Source organism: Pezoporus flaviventris, unplaced genomic scaffold, assembly GCF_033815535.1.
Source record: "Pezoporus flaviventris isolate CSIRO_AGI_PZ_B2104156 unplaced genomic scaffold, CSIRO_AGI_Pfla_v1 ptg000072l, whole genome shotgun sequence".
NCBI lineage: Eukaryota > Metazoa > Chordata > Aves > Psittaciformes > Psittacidae > Pezoporus > Pezoporus flaviventris.
Window position 1 is genome coordinate 9,528,462 of NW_026892620.1, and position 13,360 is coordinate 9,541,821.

At 41.8% G+C, this 13,360-nt stretch overlaps 1 protein-coding gene across 3 annotated transcripts in view; it reads right to left on the bottom strand.

Annotated features, from left to right (window-relative positions):
- The window catches only part of PCCA (propionyl-CoA carboxylase subunit alpha), a 290,674-nt gene extending 277,658 nt beyond the window's left edge, over positions 1-13,016 (bottom strand). For all 3 annotated transcript variants that reach the window (XM_061472833.1, XM_061472832.1, XM_061472831.1), the window contains exons 1-4: positions 12,886-13,016; positions 5,417-5,494; positions 2,280-2,327; positions 2,113-2,181 (exon numbers count right to left, since the gene is read on the bottom strand). In XM_061472833.1, coding sequence (XP_061328817.1) covers positions 2,113-2,181; positions 2,280-2,327; positions 5,417-5,494; positions 12,886-12,948 — 258 coding nt within the window. In that variant the 5' untranslated portion in view covers positions 12,949-13,016. The remainder of the gene's footprint in view (positions 1-2,112; positions 2,182-2,279; positions 2,328-5,416; positions 5,495-12,885) is intronic.
- Between the last annotated feature and the right edge of the window lie 344 nt (positions 13,017-13,360).

The following is a 13,360-nucleotide window of genomic DNA, read 5'->3' on the forward strand; positions in this document are numbered from 1 at the left end:
GACTAGGGAATTTCCCCCTTAAAAGTTTAGTGAACACATTCAAAGAACCCTGCTTCAGCTCAATTTCAGTTCTGTTCTCAACCACTATGACACAGAAAAGTCAGAGAGATGTAAAAGACTGTCAGGTTTATCCTCCTTTCACAGTTGTATTTGTAAAAATGAATTAGTATTAAGAGTATCAGGCTACCCATATTTCAGCAAGTAGCTATGCAGATGACAGGTAATGTGATAATGAACTATTACTATATCTCAAAGGTTACTCTATATTCTAAACAGAAAACTTATCTACTCCAACTATTTCTAAACAATGTAAATATTTTTTTTAAGCCATCCCTACTTACCCTAGTCACTTAAAACCAGGTCCCACTATTTTTAGTAAAGCCAGACAGCTTTGGGATGGGCAACTAGTTCAACTGCATACCCTTACATTTATTTCTGCCTTTGGTTCAATGACCATCATCAGGGCAGCCGTCTATGATATTCATTGCCTTTGTGATACAAGTCTTGAAGGAGAGATATTGCTCAATCCTGTCAAGCACAAAATCACAAAGCTATCACAACTTTATTGCAGCATCCCAGCACTAAGCAAAGAGTTTATCTTAGCTGCATGAGGACAGAGGTTCCTTTGACAGGTTGCACCAGCTCCCAAGTTGGATTTCAGAGCGACCAAGATTTTGCTACCAATGGTATAACCAATAAGGTAGCTGCTGATGGAACCTGAACACAAATGAACACCACACGGCAAGCATGTTACTTTATGGAAAGTAACACAGTTGAAGAATTTGGCCTCTGGACTCATCTACCAAGATCATCCAAACAGGTAGTCACATGCATGACTGCAATGGCCAGGTCATTCCCCACAATGAATAACTGGAGGTATCCAAGCCATTAAGGCAGATGACATTAGTTAAATTATTTCCCAGTGCAAGCACCCAAACCATGATTAAAGAATGTATGGTAGATGAAAACAACTTATATTTAGGCAAAAAAAACCTAGCTCAGACTTAATACCACTACCCTATTTTAAGCACACAAAACAGTGTTTCAAGTAGCCTCTCATTTCCTTTTAAATACTTGGAACTTCTTCAGTGCACACAGCTAATGCTTAACCTTGTATGGATAGGTTTGATGGATCTTTAAGTAATGATCCAAAGAGCTAAGCAGACACTATCCACCCTTACAACCTTTTAGAGCATCATCTCTAGTCCTTGAGCTCAAAATGTCAGCATCTCATTTAACACGCTTAATGCTACCTTCATGAAATATTACATTAATGCATTTCTAAGACACCAGCTTAGATTTCCTTTCTTTTACAAACTATTACAAATTAAAGACCAGTTTAAAGCTAAGACAGCACTATAGATTGAAGCACAGACATTCTCTATTTCCACTTTGTAATTCACTATTTGTACTCCCTTCCCTAAGGTCATGAGTTTTACTTTCATGTGTCATTCTTGCTCCCTCATTACATTCTTCAATCTTGATTTTCATTCACTACTTTAAGATTTTTTTTCATAGGCTCCAGCTTATAGTAGACTCCACAGAATAAACAAAACCATTCAGACACATTGGAGAGAAAACCAATTCATTTTCTCAAATCTATTACAGACTAGTGAAAGAACATGTTTTCTTTTTTTAAAACAGCTTTTTTTAGTGTATTTTCAGAATGACTTCATGCTAGTGAACAAGGCTGCTCGATGCTCCCAAAGAACAAATCCATTTATCCTAACAGAAAACACCATACACATAGGATGGAATAGAAATATCCATCAGCATCCTTCAGTTTTAGCAGACATCATGTACACAAAAAAAATTTAGGTTCCACTGCCACTCTTACACTTGGTGCACGTATCTACTAGGTGTTACTGCCCAGCTTAATCCAGGAAAATAGCAAGGTTAACATCTACACGAGCTAAAACACAGTTTTCACTAAAAAAGAAAACAAACCATACTAAATACTTGTCCAATCCTCTCTACCCTCCCCTTCAAGCACATGGAGGAAAATGACATACGCAAAGATACTTCAGAATTGCCAACATTCCCACAACTAGTAATCAAGAAGATTGAGTTACTAAGAAACCCGTCTGCTATTTGAATTCAAGTAGTACTTACAGCATTGGCATCAACATCACTGTGTATGGCAACTGTTTTAATCCCCATCTTCTTACATGTTTTGATGACCTACCATATAAAAGATGACAATTATCAATACTGAAAACAGCAATAGTTTAAGAATTAACTACAAAGAAAAAAAAAAAACTTTAAGATTACATACTTACTCGGCATGCGATCTCTCCTCTGTTGGCAATAAGAAGTTTTTCAAAAGTCTGAAGGGAAAAGAATAATAAGAATCTTGAAGGATGAACAAAACAAGTTTTCTTCCTTCCAGAAATATGCATTTCTCCTCCACTACCACTATAAACCCGGCTTATCCATGAGCTTGTAACTAACTCTGAGATCACCTAATTTTAAAAGGGTTCTGCTGATTTAACAATGATGATACAGCATATAAACAGTATCTTATACTAGATCTATCTAGCACTTACACATGAGCAGAAGAAAAAGGTGTTCACTGCTCACACACCAGCATTCACTGGCTCTCCTTACCACACGCTATGCAGAAACTAGAACTCTATAGAGGTTCTAGGAGCCAGTCAAGTCCAAGAAAGAGACACACTGACGGGTATATTAGTCAGTACCTCCAACCATCAGATGACCCAGAATACAATACTCATCTCCTGTGGGAGATCTTTAAAACAAATTCCAATCATAAGAAGAGGTTCCTCTCTGCCTAGGTCACAGAGGGCAAAAAAGCAACATTTCCACCACCTACAGGCATGCTGGGTGAGCTGTACCAGCCTTACCCCTCCTTGCAGATGAGCCTCTTGCAAGAGGCCTGGTGAAATCCTGCACTGCCATCACCACACTGTTATACACTCAATAGTATGTAGCAACCAACACTCAACAGAACAACAAATCAAATTTACTACTCCCCTGAAATTCACTGTCACCTTTCACACTGGAATGCATTTAGATTACAAGCTGTCAGGAGGGAAGAAGCCTGACACCCTAGACAAAAAGTTCCCCATTAAAAAATAGTGGAGGAGCCCAGAGTTGCTCAGCATAAAAATCTCATTGTTGAGAGTAAGGGTTATTGCTGCCTCTGGCCTTGCCACTGAATGCCCATGTGCACTTTGATACTGCACCTGCTTGGTTGTAAATACAGACTGCCACTTTTCAGACAATCCTGGTTTACACACCCCCATTGCTTTCCACGTATCAGACCTAGCAGGGATGCAGCTTCAGGACATAGCACTTCAACGCAGTAATCGAACAGTCCTACTCTGCCTCCCATGCTCCAAATCAAAAAACTGGATAAGGAACCAGGAGGACTCTCCCCTTCAGGGGCAGCCCACAGTCATGCCAGGTCAGGTTTATCAAACTGTACCCTAAGACATTCAATAGCTATTCTCCTACACCAAACACCTGTTTTTCATATGGGCAGGAGGAGGAGAAGTACTGCTACTGCAACCATTAAACTCTATTACCCCCACAGTTCTGAGTTCATTTGGGGAGGGGAAGACAGGTGTAAGAGGAGAGGAAGGAACACTGCAAAACCCTGCTATTGACAGACTAGGGTATGTACTGTTTGCTCTCCTACTCCAAACAAACATACTCAAGATGTCCTTGACCAAATTTACTTCTTCAAAGTCATGGGTGAGCTGGCATCACACAATCAGTTTAAAAGCACTATCACATGGCAACAACATGCAGAAATTAAGGGATAAAACCCTCCAGGTAGGAGCTGCAGCAAGCTTATCTGGTAGATTCAACCTGATCTGCTGTGGAATGCACACTCCACTGCCTAGAATACAAGCATACCCACACTCCACTGCCTAGAATACAAGCATACCCACACCCCACTTAAAACATCCTTAAGCATACTACAGCACCATCACAGGACCTAACAATTTGTTTGGAGAGCTTATTTAGCTGAAGAACTGGTCTAAAAACCCAGTGAATAAAACTGAAAGGTTTCAAACACGTTCATGCAAATGGTTCCCAAAAATACATTTCAGCATTCTGGGGTACCTGAAGTTTTTAAGCAAACAGACTTGAGGGGGAATGAAATAAAGCTCCCAAATACTTGGTATTGAAAAGCTTAACAACTCAAATACTTTATCAATGTAGTTCTTGGTACAAGAGTTGTTTTATTAATCACGTATGGTCACAGTGCAAGACTAAGTATCAAGATGTTAAGAATATTTTACATTAGTTTTAATTTTCTTATTCTGCAATAAAGACACTAACAGTAAGAGACTCGACTCTTGCTCCTGCCATTAAAGACAAGTCTCAAGTCCAGCACATAAAAAAAGCACATGCTGCTTTGAAGTAAGATGCAGCATTACTTATATCATTTTGACTAATTAGCTTTAAAAGGTCTCATATCAAAGGCTGTCTTTATGAAGACAGCGGAAGGGACAGTGAATGGAAAAAGCAGAAGAGCTTAAATTATCTGTAGTAGCCACTAGTTGAAATTACATCGCTCCTAGTTAAGAGAAACTAAACACCCAATTATATTGTCCAAGCATAACTATGCCTTTAGAAAAGGAATGGGACCTTGATTAAGCAAGGACCTTAATGATTCAAATTTGTTCAGAATAGTTCTTTGCAAGAACAGTTCTAAGTACATGCTATTTCCCCCTGTTTCCTAATACTGTTTCACTCCTGGTTAATTGCTTCTACACTGGTATACGGGCAAGCCTATCAGTCCTGAACTGTCAACATTTTCACTTTTCCATACTAGTGTACCTTCAGCTACATTATTTTTCCCAATGTGTTGCTTTAGAGGCCACACCAGGACAATCTCCCACAGGAAAAGTTTTTCTTGGCTCATAACTAAACTGAGATTGCCATTGCACAAGTCCCAAGATGAGTATTTACTATTCTCTGCAGGCCTTAAAGGCCAATCTTTATGCAAGCTCTAACAGTTCTGCCACTATTGCTTACTTTTGTTTCTAGGAAAAGAAAACTAGTCTTGCTAGTCTTGCTCCTGGGCGTTTTAACAGGCTTATACCTCCCACACCACGCAAAATATTATAGTAGTTTCACAATTATAACATGTTCAGACCAGTGTGTTAACTTCCCCAATCTCAGAACCACTTATCCAACCTTTTAAAAGGTATGCACTTGAAGTATCCAATCTTGACAAGTATATTGCAAAAGCAACTTCCTTTTTAAAAAAAAAAAAAACAACCAAAAACATGCAAACATGCTATTAAGACAGTGACTGTACATCGGTTAGACTGGGAGAACTACCACTGTTAGTAGCAGCAGAGGGGAGAAGACAGCTTTAAAAGCCAAATATCAGCGATACAATAAACAAAATGTTAAAATCATGCACCATACTACATACCTTTTCATTTGGGTCATACACAGATGAATACAGTTTATGTGAAGTTATAAGGCACCATCTTGAACACAGTGTTTCACACTACAGAAGAAAAGAGGGAGTTAAAGGTTTTTCTCTGCTACAGTACTCCAGTAAGATAAAAACAGTTCATATACTGACATCTTGAGGAAACTCTTTCATATCCTTTCATTCCCCCACAAAGTAGATGAAAGCTTACAGATCTGTCCTCCCCCAAGCACACATCCAACAAACAGGTACCAGAAACAATTCAGAAGCTCTAGACAGAGTCATGAGCTTAGATATAAATCATTTTTTAATAAGCCCTCCACTACATCATCTTCTTTCCTTCTTGTTCCAAGAAATACCTAATAAGTAGTTTTCAAAAGAGCACGTGCACGCGAGTGTACACACCGGGGATAGGGAGAAGCCTTTGCTGGTACAGACCTGCTGGGAGTAGAGCAGGTAATGGTCTGGGCCAGTACACCAAGCAAAGTAGAATAGACTTGAGATGACAGTTCAGCTCCTAGTCTTCCCTACCAAAACCCCTGACAGTGGTCTAAGGAAGAGAGGCCTTTTTCTCCTCTCTGAGACTTTGCTCTGAGCCAGCTTCCACAAAGGCAGCTCTTACAGCCTAACAATTTATTATATGGCAGGAAAGAGCAAACTATATGTGCTATTTCAATGGATGATACCACAGACCTGCAAGTTTATCCAAAAGGAGATTGAGACAGGTACTTCTTAAGCAAGTTAATTCGACAACACAGTATCAGTTAACCATAAACAAAAAACAATCACACACATAAGTGATCCCCCACCAAAGCTGCACCAATACAGACAGCTCTGAGAGAACTAACTTGCCCACCCAGCTGGAATTAAAAAGACTGTAAAAAGCCTTAATACTGAATACTGTCTAGTAGGAAGCACAAAACACCAGTGACTGGAAACTGCCAGAAGCCAGGACCTGTCAATTCTGGCTGAAAGAACTGTTTTCAGAAGTTGCAGAAATCTAAGCAGTAGAAAGCAAAGGCTCAAAGGCAATTTGAAAAAAACAAACAAAAAAAATATATATGTGCTACAATCAAACCTACCACCACAGGTTTCTTTTGCATGGGTGTATTCTTCATCCAAGATGTGACAGCACAAGCTGTTTCAGGCATTAAAGAGGGAAGATAAAGTTAAGGACAGAATTCTGCCAGCTGCAACCACATCTACCAGCTGGTCATATCCAACATTTACAGAAGGACTGTAACACCTTCAGTGACTGTATTGCAATCTAGATCCTGTCAGAGGCAATCATAGAATGGTTTGGGTTGGAAGGAACCTTAAAAAACATATGGTTCCAACACCCCTGCCATGGGCAGCAACACCTTCCACTAGACCAGGTTGCTCAAAGCCCCATCCAGCCTGTTCCTGAACACTGCTAGGGATAGGACAACCACAGAAAAGCAAGGATAACTATAGCAGAAGCAACAGGGCATACTCTCCTACTCCAGAGTACATGCAGTTAAGCAGATTGAGTTCCTCTCAAACACTACTGACATTAGTGCTTGTGGGACCACAAATCATCTGAAGAAGGTCATAGAGAACACGCAAAAAACCCTACACCAAGTTAATATTACTCATAGAAGAAAGTACTTGTTAAGGGTCAGTGGGGCTAATCTAAATACTGCAGGTTGGGGGGGGGGGGGGGGGGGGGAGGAGGAAGGAAAGCTTCTGAACTTTCTTGTAAACAACTTTCATGCAAAGCTAGCTTTGAAGGCCTATGGAAAACTAGAAAAGTAATGCCACAGATGGAGACTGGAACAAAAGGCTATGATGGGAAAATTAGTTAGCGTCAAGCTTAGGAATTTTAGCCATGTGCTGTCTTAAAGAAAAGCTCTGTTCAAACTTTTTATACAGAAAGAAAAAAATTACAAAACAAACAAAAAGAAACAAACCAAAAAACTGTAAAAGCATTAAGCCACACTCAGTTCGGTTTTCACACTACAGATTTCACATAAAAATCTTGTAATATCCTAACCTAATTATGCACCTATGTTTAAAAACTTAACTACCTCCTCACACACACTAGAATCACTTAGAAAGCCAGGTTCAGACCTGAACTGAATACATGTGGGGTAATTTCCTAAAACAAATCAAGCATATTGCTCAACTTCAATGTGAAATTCCAACTCTAATTCACAGTTTTGGAAAGAAGAGCTTGTGGGGTTTTGTATGTATCTGTACCAATATACACTAAGGTATAAGAGCTTGCTTAATCTAGAACCCACCTCAAAAAAAAAGTTTCTTTAGAGGTATGCTCTTAGCCACTATAAGCAATCGAATAAGTACTTAAAAATAAATGGACATTTTGTAAATAATGCACAGCTAGGTTTATAGGAACACTGCTAAATTGCCATCTCCAAACCAACAGCTACTCAGGTGTCACCTACCCCTGGGCTTCCAAGCTCCTGCTACAGGTAAGTTCATTAAAAGCTACACCAAAACCTCCAAAGAATTCCCAAACCACCAACTTGGCCAAGCCAATCTAGCTCTCAAGGTACACTCTTAATTGGCTGCTGCCCCAAAACCACACATGCTTTAAGTATTACACCTTACATAAAAATTTCCTTAGAACAGAGCCCAGAGAGCTCAGCTTGACCTAGTGACTTTTGTATCTTGCAAAACTAGAAGGCAGCAGAGTCACCAGGTATAACCTATTTTTGTCATGACTTGTTACTTCAATTTGACAATGCTTTTGACTCCTGAAGGCCCAAGAACACAGACTATACATTTATTAGAGCTCCACCCCAGACTTTTCAGTTTGGCTTGGAGTTTTCCACTTCTACTTAATCCTTAAAACACAGGTAGCATCAGTACTGTATTATGGAAAAGCATCCTGCTTTATCTATTAATTGCACAATAGCCAAACTGAGCTCAAACCTGAACAGCTGTAACAGTTACAAGTTCATGTAAATCAAACTAATTTATAGAAGATTATGCTCATCGCACACCACCTCTCTGAGTTCTAGAAGAGAACCTGCCTCCAGGGCCTTAGGAAATCTCTTTGGGTGGTTTAGAGACACTGAATACACAACAGCAACATAGAAAGTAAACCTGCTATTTAGAGATGGTTTACATGCGTGTGTTTAAAAGCTTATATGACCTTCATCAAGGAAAGAAACTTCCCTATCATACTGGTCATCTTGCAAAGAACTCATTGATACTGAGCTTTACAGGCAGAAAGAGGTCTTTGTGTTGAAACAGAGAATGCAGAGTTCTAGATCACAGGTAGGAAAAGCATCATATACCAACATCTGCTTTAAGAAGTCTGATATGGGAATGAATGTATATTTTAGCAATTACTAGAAATTACAGTAAGCAATGCCCAGTAGTAACAGCTAGAACAGCATACTTTCCACTAGCCACTAGTTCTACCTCTTTTAATTGCAAACAAAAATGTAGTATAATGTTCTGCAAGATACACTGCACCATACATAGCTATTCTTTCACTCTTACCAGGTTTGAGAAACACTGGTAATTTTAAGAGGAAGAAAAAATAAATCTGTTTTTCATAACTGCCAACACAACACAAAAAAATACAAGTAAGGAAAATAATCCACTTAAGGCTACTTTTTTAAAAACTAGACCATTCCTACACTTAAGTACCTTTTGCTTCGTGCCAGTCCCAAAAGTTTGTACAGTCACACAGTGAACTGGACCAGAGAATATATCCAGCTGAGGCAATACTCACAAGGAGAGGGAAAAATGTGTTCTCAGCCACATTTCAGTCCATATCCACTTAGATATTCAAGCAGCAGCACTGGCACAAGTTGGATGGAGGCGGGAGTTCAAGAGGAACAGCCTACAATCAAAACCTACCAGATGCAAAAAGCTGGAATTGTTTCGCATGCAGGAGCTTAGACAGCTCCAGTAAAGCTAGCACCTGTGAAATAAATCACAGCACTGAAATAATCATGCAGGAATCACCAATGCAAGCATGGGACAGACCAAATAAGAAACTGAAAACATACTAAGTGTTTCAGAACAAAACTAAAATTGTTTTACTCAATGTAAACTTTAATGAACTCTTAACTTCCAGAATGAAGACTTGCCCATAGATGGCACGGCATGCTTTGCCTGCAGAATTGTATAATAGTTAGGTTTGGAAAGTACCTTAAGATCATCTTAGTTCCAGCCCCCCTGCCATGGGCAGGGATACCTCACACCAGACAACGTCGCTCAAGGCTCTGTCCAACCTGGCCTTGAACACTGCAGTGTTCAGGGATGGAGCATTTACCACTTCTTTGGGCAGCCTGTTCCAGTGCCTCACGACCCTCTCAGTAAAAAACTTCTTTCCTGTATCTAACCTGAACTTCACCTGTTTAGGTTTAAACCCATTAACCCCCATCCTATCACTACAGTCCCTAATGAAGATCCCCTCCCCAGCATCCCTATAGGCCGCCTTCAGATACTGTAAGGCTGCTATGAAGTCTCCACACAGCCTTCTCTTGTCCAGGATGAACAGCCCCAACTTCTTCACATGAGAGGTACTCCAGCCAATCAAATCTGCCAAGACAGGCAATTCAAGTGTGTGATTGTGGAGCAGAGATTTGGTAAACATCTGCTGATGCTATCAGTTCTGACCAGCTTCTGGAAAGTAATCAGTTAAAATACTTGATTTTGAAGTTGCTCCAAATTGAAGGTAGAATCCAAACAGCTGCTCCCGAGAGCAAAGAGGACATCAGAAATCTCTACCTGTGGTATACTTTAAGACTGTTTGTCAGTACTCAAATCTGTAGTTTACATACTAGAAACTCCAGAATGGTTACATTCGTGTCCTCAGAGCAGTGACCATTTTAACTCCCTACCCTAATTGCAGATGATACCAATCTTGCTATCCCATCAGCCTAGTGCTTTTGGGCTCCTAAACAATGGGAAAATCTTTTCCCTGGAATAACAGCATGTGAAAAATAATGTCACAGAAGAAAGCAAGGAGCTCCCATTGTACAGATAACTTCCATGACTAAAAAATGGTGGGTGCATAGGTAACAACTTAAAGAGCTTAGATGGGTGAGAAACTTTCCATACATTTAGTTCACTGCTTAGAAAACTGATCTACATTGATCAGCAGTATTCTTGATCTCACAATGTATACTATTTATCACCTTTTTTTTCTACATTATTTTAAGCAGTCTCACAGCTTTCTTGGACACATTTCAAGACTAAAATATCAAAAGCCATCTCATCCTCATTCTGTAGCTACAGCCTTCTTTCAACATCAGATTTCTTCTCAGCTCAAAAAATGCAAAGCATTCAGAAATTTTAGCTATATTCTAAATAGGACCAGTTCTGCATAAAGTTAAACAGAAGTGCTGGGCATCAGATTATAAAGACAACAATTAGTTAAATACAAGCTCACTGTTTTTGCCCTGTCTTTTCTCAGGTCATTTATTGATACCCACATGAGAGGGACAATAGAAGTTAAGGACAATTTATGAGGTACTGGCTGTTGCAAAAGAAAGTCAGACCTCCAAGCATATTAAAGTTTTAAGACATCAATTATATTATTCACCTATATCAGCAAGATACAAAAGAAACTATGAAAGTAATCCTCATGCTATTTTTTAAATGTTTTCCAATATACTTAAGTCTTGAAGGTGACTTTCACACACCAGTATTAAGGGATAGAAATTACTTCAATTAAGTCACAAGGGCTATTAGGTACCTATAAAGGCATTTTGTTTTACAAAGGTGTTGCTAATGTACCATTTCTATATTGTTTACACTGATGCAGTCAAATAACTGCACCACCCTTGAGATGTTAGAAAGGGGGCAAAGTAGGTCTTTGCCAGGAAGGCTCGAAAGGACTGACATCAATCTTTGCACTATTTAATGCAAAGTCTTCCACACCTATACACACACATATACACACACACGTGTATATGGCTACCAAAAATAAAGTCCTCAAACAGCACAAGCCCTCTGCTAATTCCAAATCATTGTCTCCAATCAAATTTCTTTTTCTTTGCTTTTCAAGAAGCTTCTTTGGGGTACACCTTCACAACAAAACAGGTTTGCTACACATATTTCCTAAGGAAAAATACTTCAGTAAAGCACATCCTTTTTAACTCTTTAATCCCTTCTCAGAATGCCCTGCCCATATAAACCATATATTTCGCATGATCCCTAAGGATGCGTGAAGAGTTCTTTACAGTATTGCTGTGGGGCTACGTGTTTAGGAAGAAACCTATCCCACACCCTCAGGGGTACATAGAACAAGCATTTTCTGTGTGTTGCTCTTCTCCACCAGAACTCGCAGGCCTCCACACACATCTTCCTTTGTGGGGTTGGGGATGGGGGAGAGGGGAGTATAAATTATTCCTACTGTAAACGATTAGATTATTTTGCACCACTTTTCCATGTACAAACTAGCTGCAGTGTCATTCAACTGTTACACAACACTATGCTTGTTCTTACCCTAAATAATCTCTTTCATTTAACATAGCCCGTAGAAGACATAGCAGCTGCTTCAATGAAGTTACTCCACAGCTTAAGGAATAAAGCTTTATAGAAATTTACAGCCGACAGCAAATAAAAACATTAGTATAGTTCTGCAGCAGGTTGTTTCACATTTTCAGGAAGAGTAAGAGTAAAAAAACACCGCAAAGCTTTAAGCGACAGCTGAAAGATCCATGAGTATCAGGGGTAAAGGGGGAAGATACAACACAGTCCACAAAGCAGCAGCTTTTTCTTGTTAGCAGAGATTTTACCACTACAAATGGTATAAAACCACACTCTACCCTGAGGTTTTTATAAGCTCACGTTCAACAGAGGAAGAGGATAGATGGAAATTGGAAGTAGCCATGACCCCGTCCAGCAGCAGAAAATTAAGGAAAAAGGGGGGAGGGGGGCTAGAAGCAGCACTTCTGGCAACACAGAGAGAGGATACACCAAGCACAGGCTCCGGCATACTGCGAGCCCTCGGCAACCCGAGCCCAGGACCCAGATTTCGCAGTTTCCCGACTACCACCACCTCCAGGGACACGGCCAGGTCCCCGCCGCCCGCCTCAGCCACCGGCCCGGGGAGCACAGGCCAGCAGCGGTCCCTCGGGAGCTGGAGGGGCAGCAGCACCTTCTCCCTTCTCCTTACACCCTGCAGCCCGTCACCGCCGCAGCAACACACCACGGCCGCACACACGCTCCCCGGCGGCCCCCCACCCAGACAGGGGCACCGCCGACAGCCCCAACCGTTTCGCGACCCCAGGAAGGACGGAACCCCCAGGTCCCACACACAGGGGACAGCACCTGCCCGGCGCTCCCCGCCGCAGCTCCTCATGAGAGAAGGGGTGACCCGGCCAGCCCTTCACACAGGGGCACCTCAACCACCACGGCGAGCGGCCTCACAGCTCAGCGCCGAGCAGGGGATAAGGAACGAAGCCGCACTCCCGGCCCTCTTTGGTAGGTCCACCCAGCGCCAACGCGGCCCTCACCCTGAGCAACGTCCAGAGCCCCCGACGGCCGCCCGCGGCCCCCCGGCGCAGCGCCGCCGCCATGTCTGTCACCGCCCTTTCACCCTCTGCGGCGCAGGGCCGGGCCGCCCGCAGCCAATCCGAACGGCCGCCTGCCGGGGGCGGGGAGGGCCGGGCCCCCCTCCGCGGGTAGCGGCAGCCGCCGGCCGAGCTTACTCGGGGCTGTGTGCCGGGCAGTGGGATATGTGCCGCGGCCTGCAGCAGGCCGTGCTCTTGTCTGTGCCAGCAGCGCAGGCATACCGCTGTGGAGAGAAAGGATCTATTAATCCACCGGGTTTCCCTGGAAAGCCCTGAGATTTTCCCTGGGAAGGCTGGCTGTGCCAGCAGACCAGACCCAGGCTCCGCTATGAAACGCAAGCGAGGTTGGCATGGGGAGGGGCAGGAGAGGGACGCTGCTAATCCTCGATTTCCGAACATCTGCGGAATTACTGCTCGG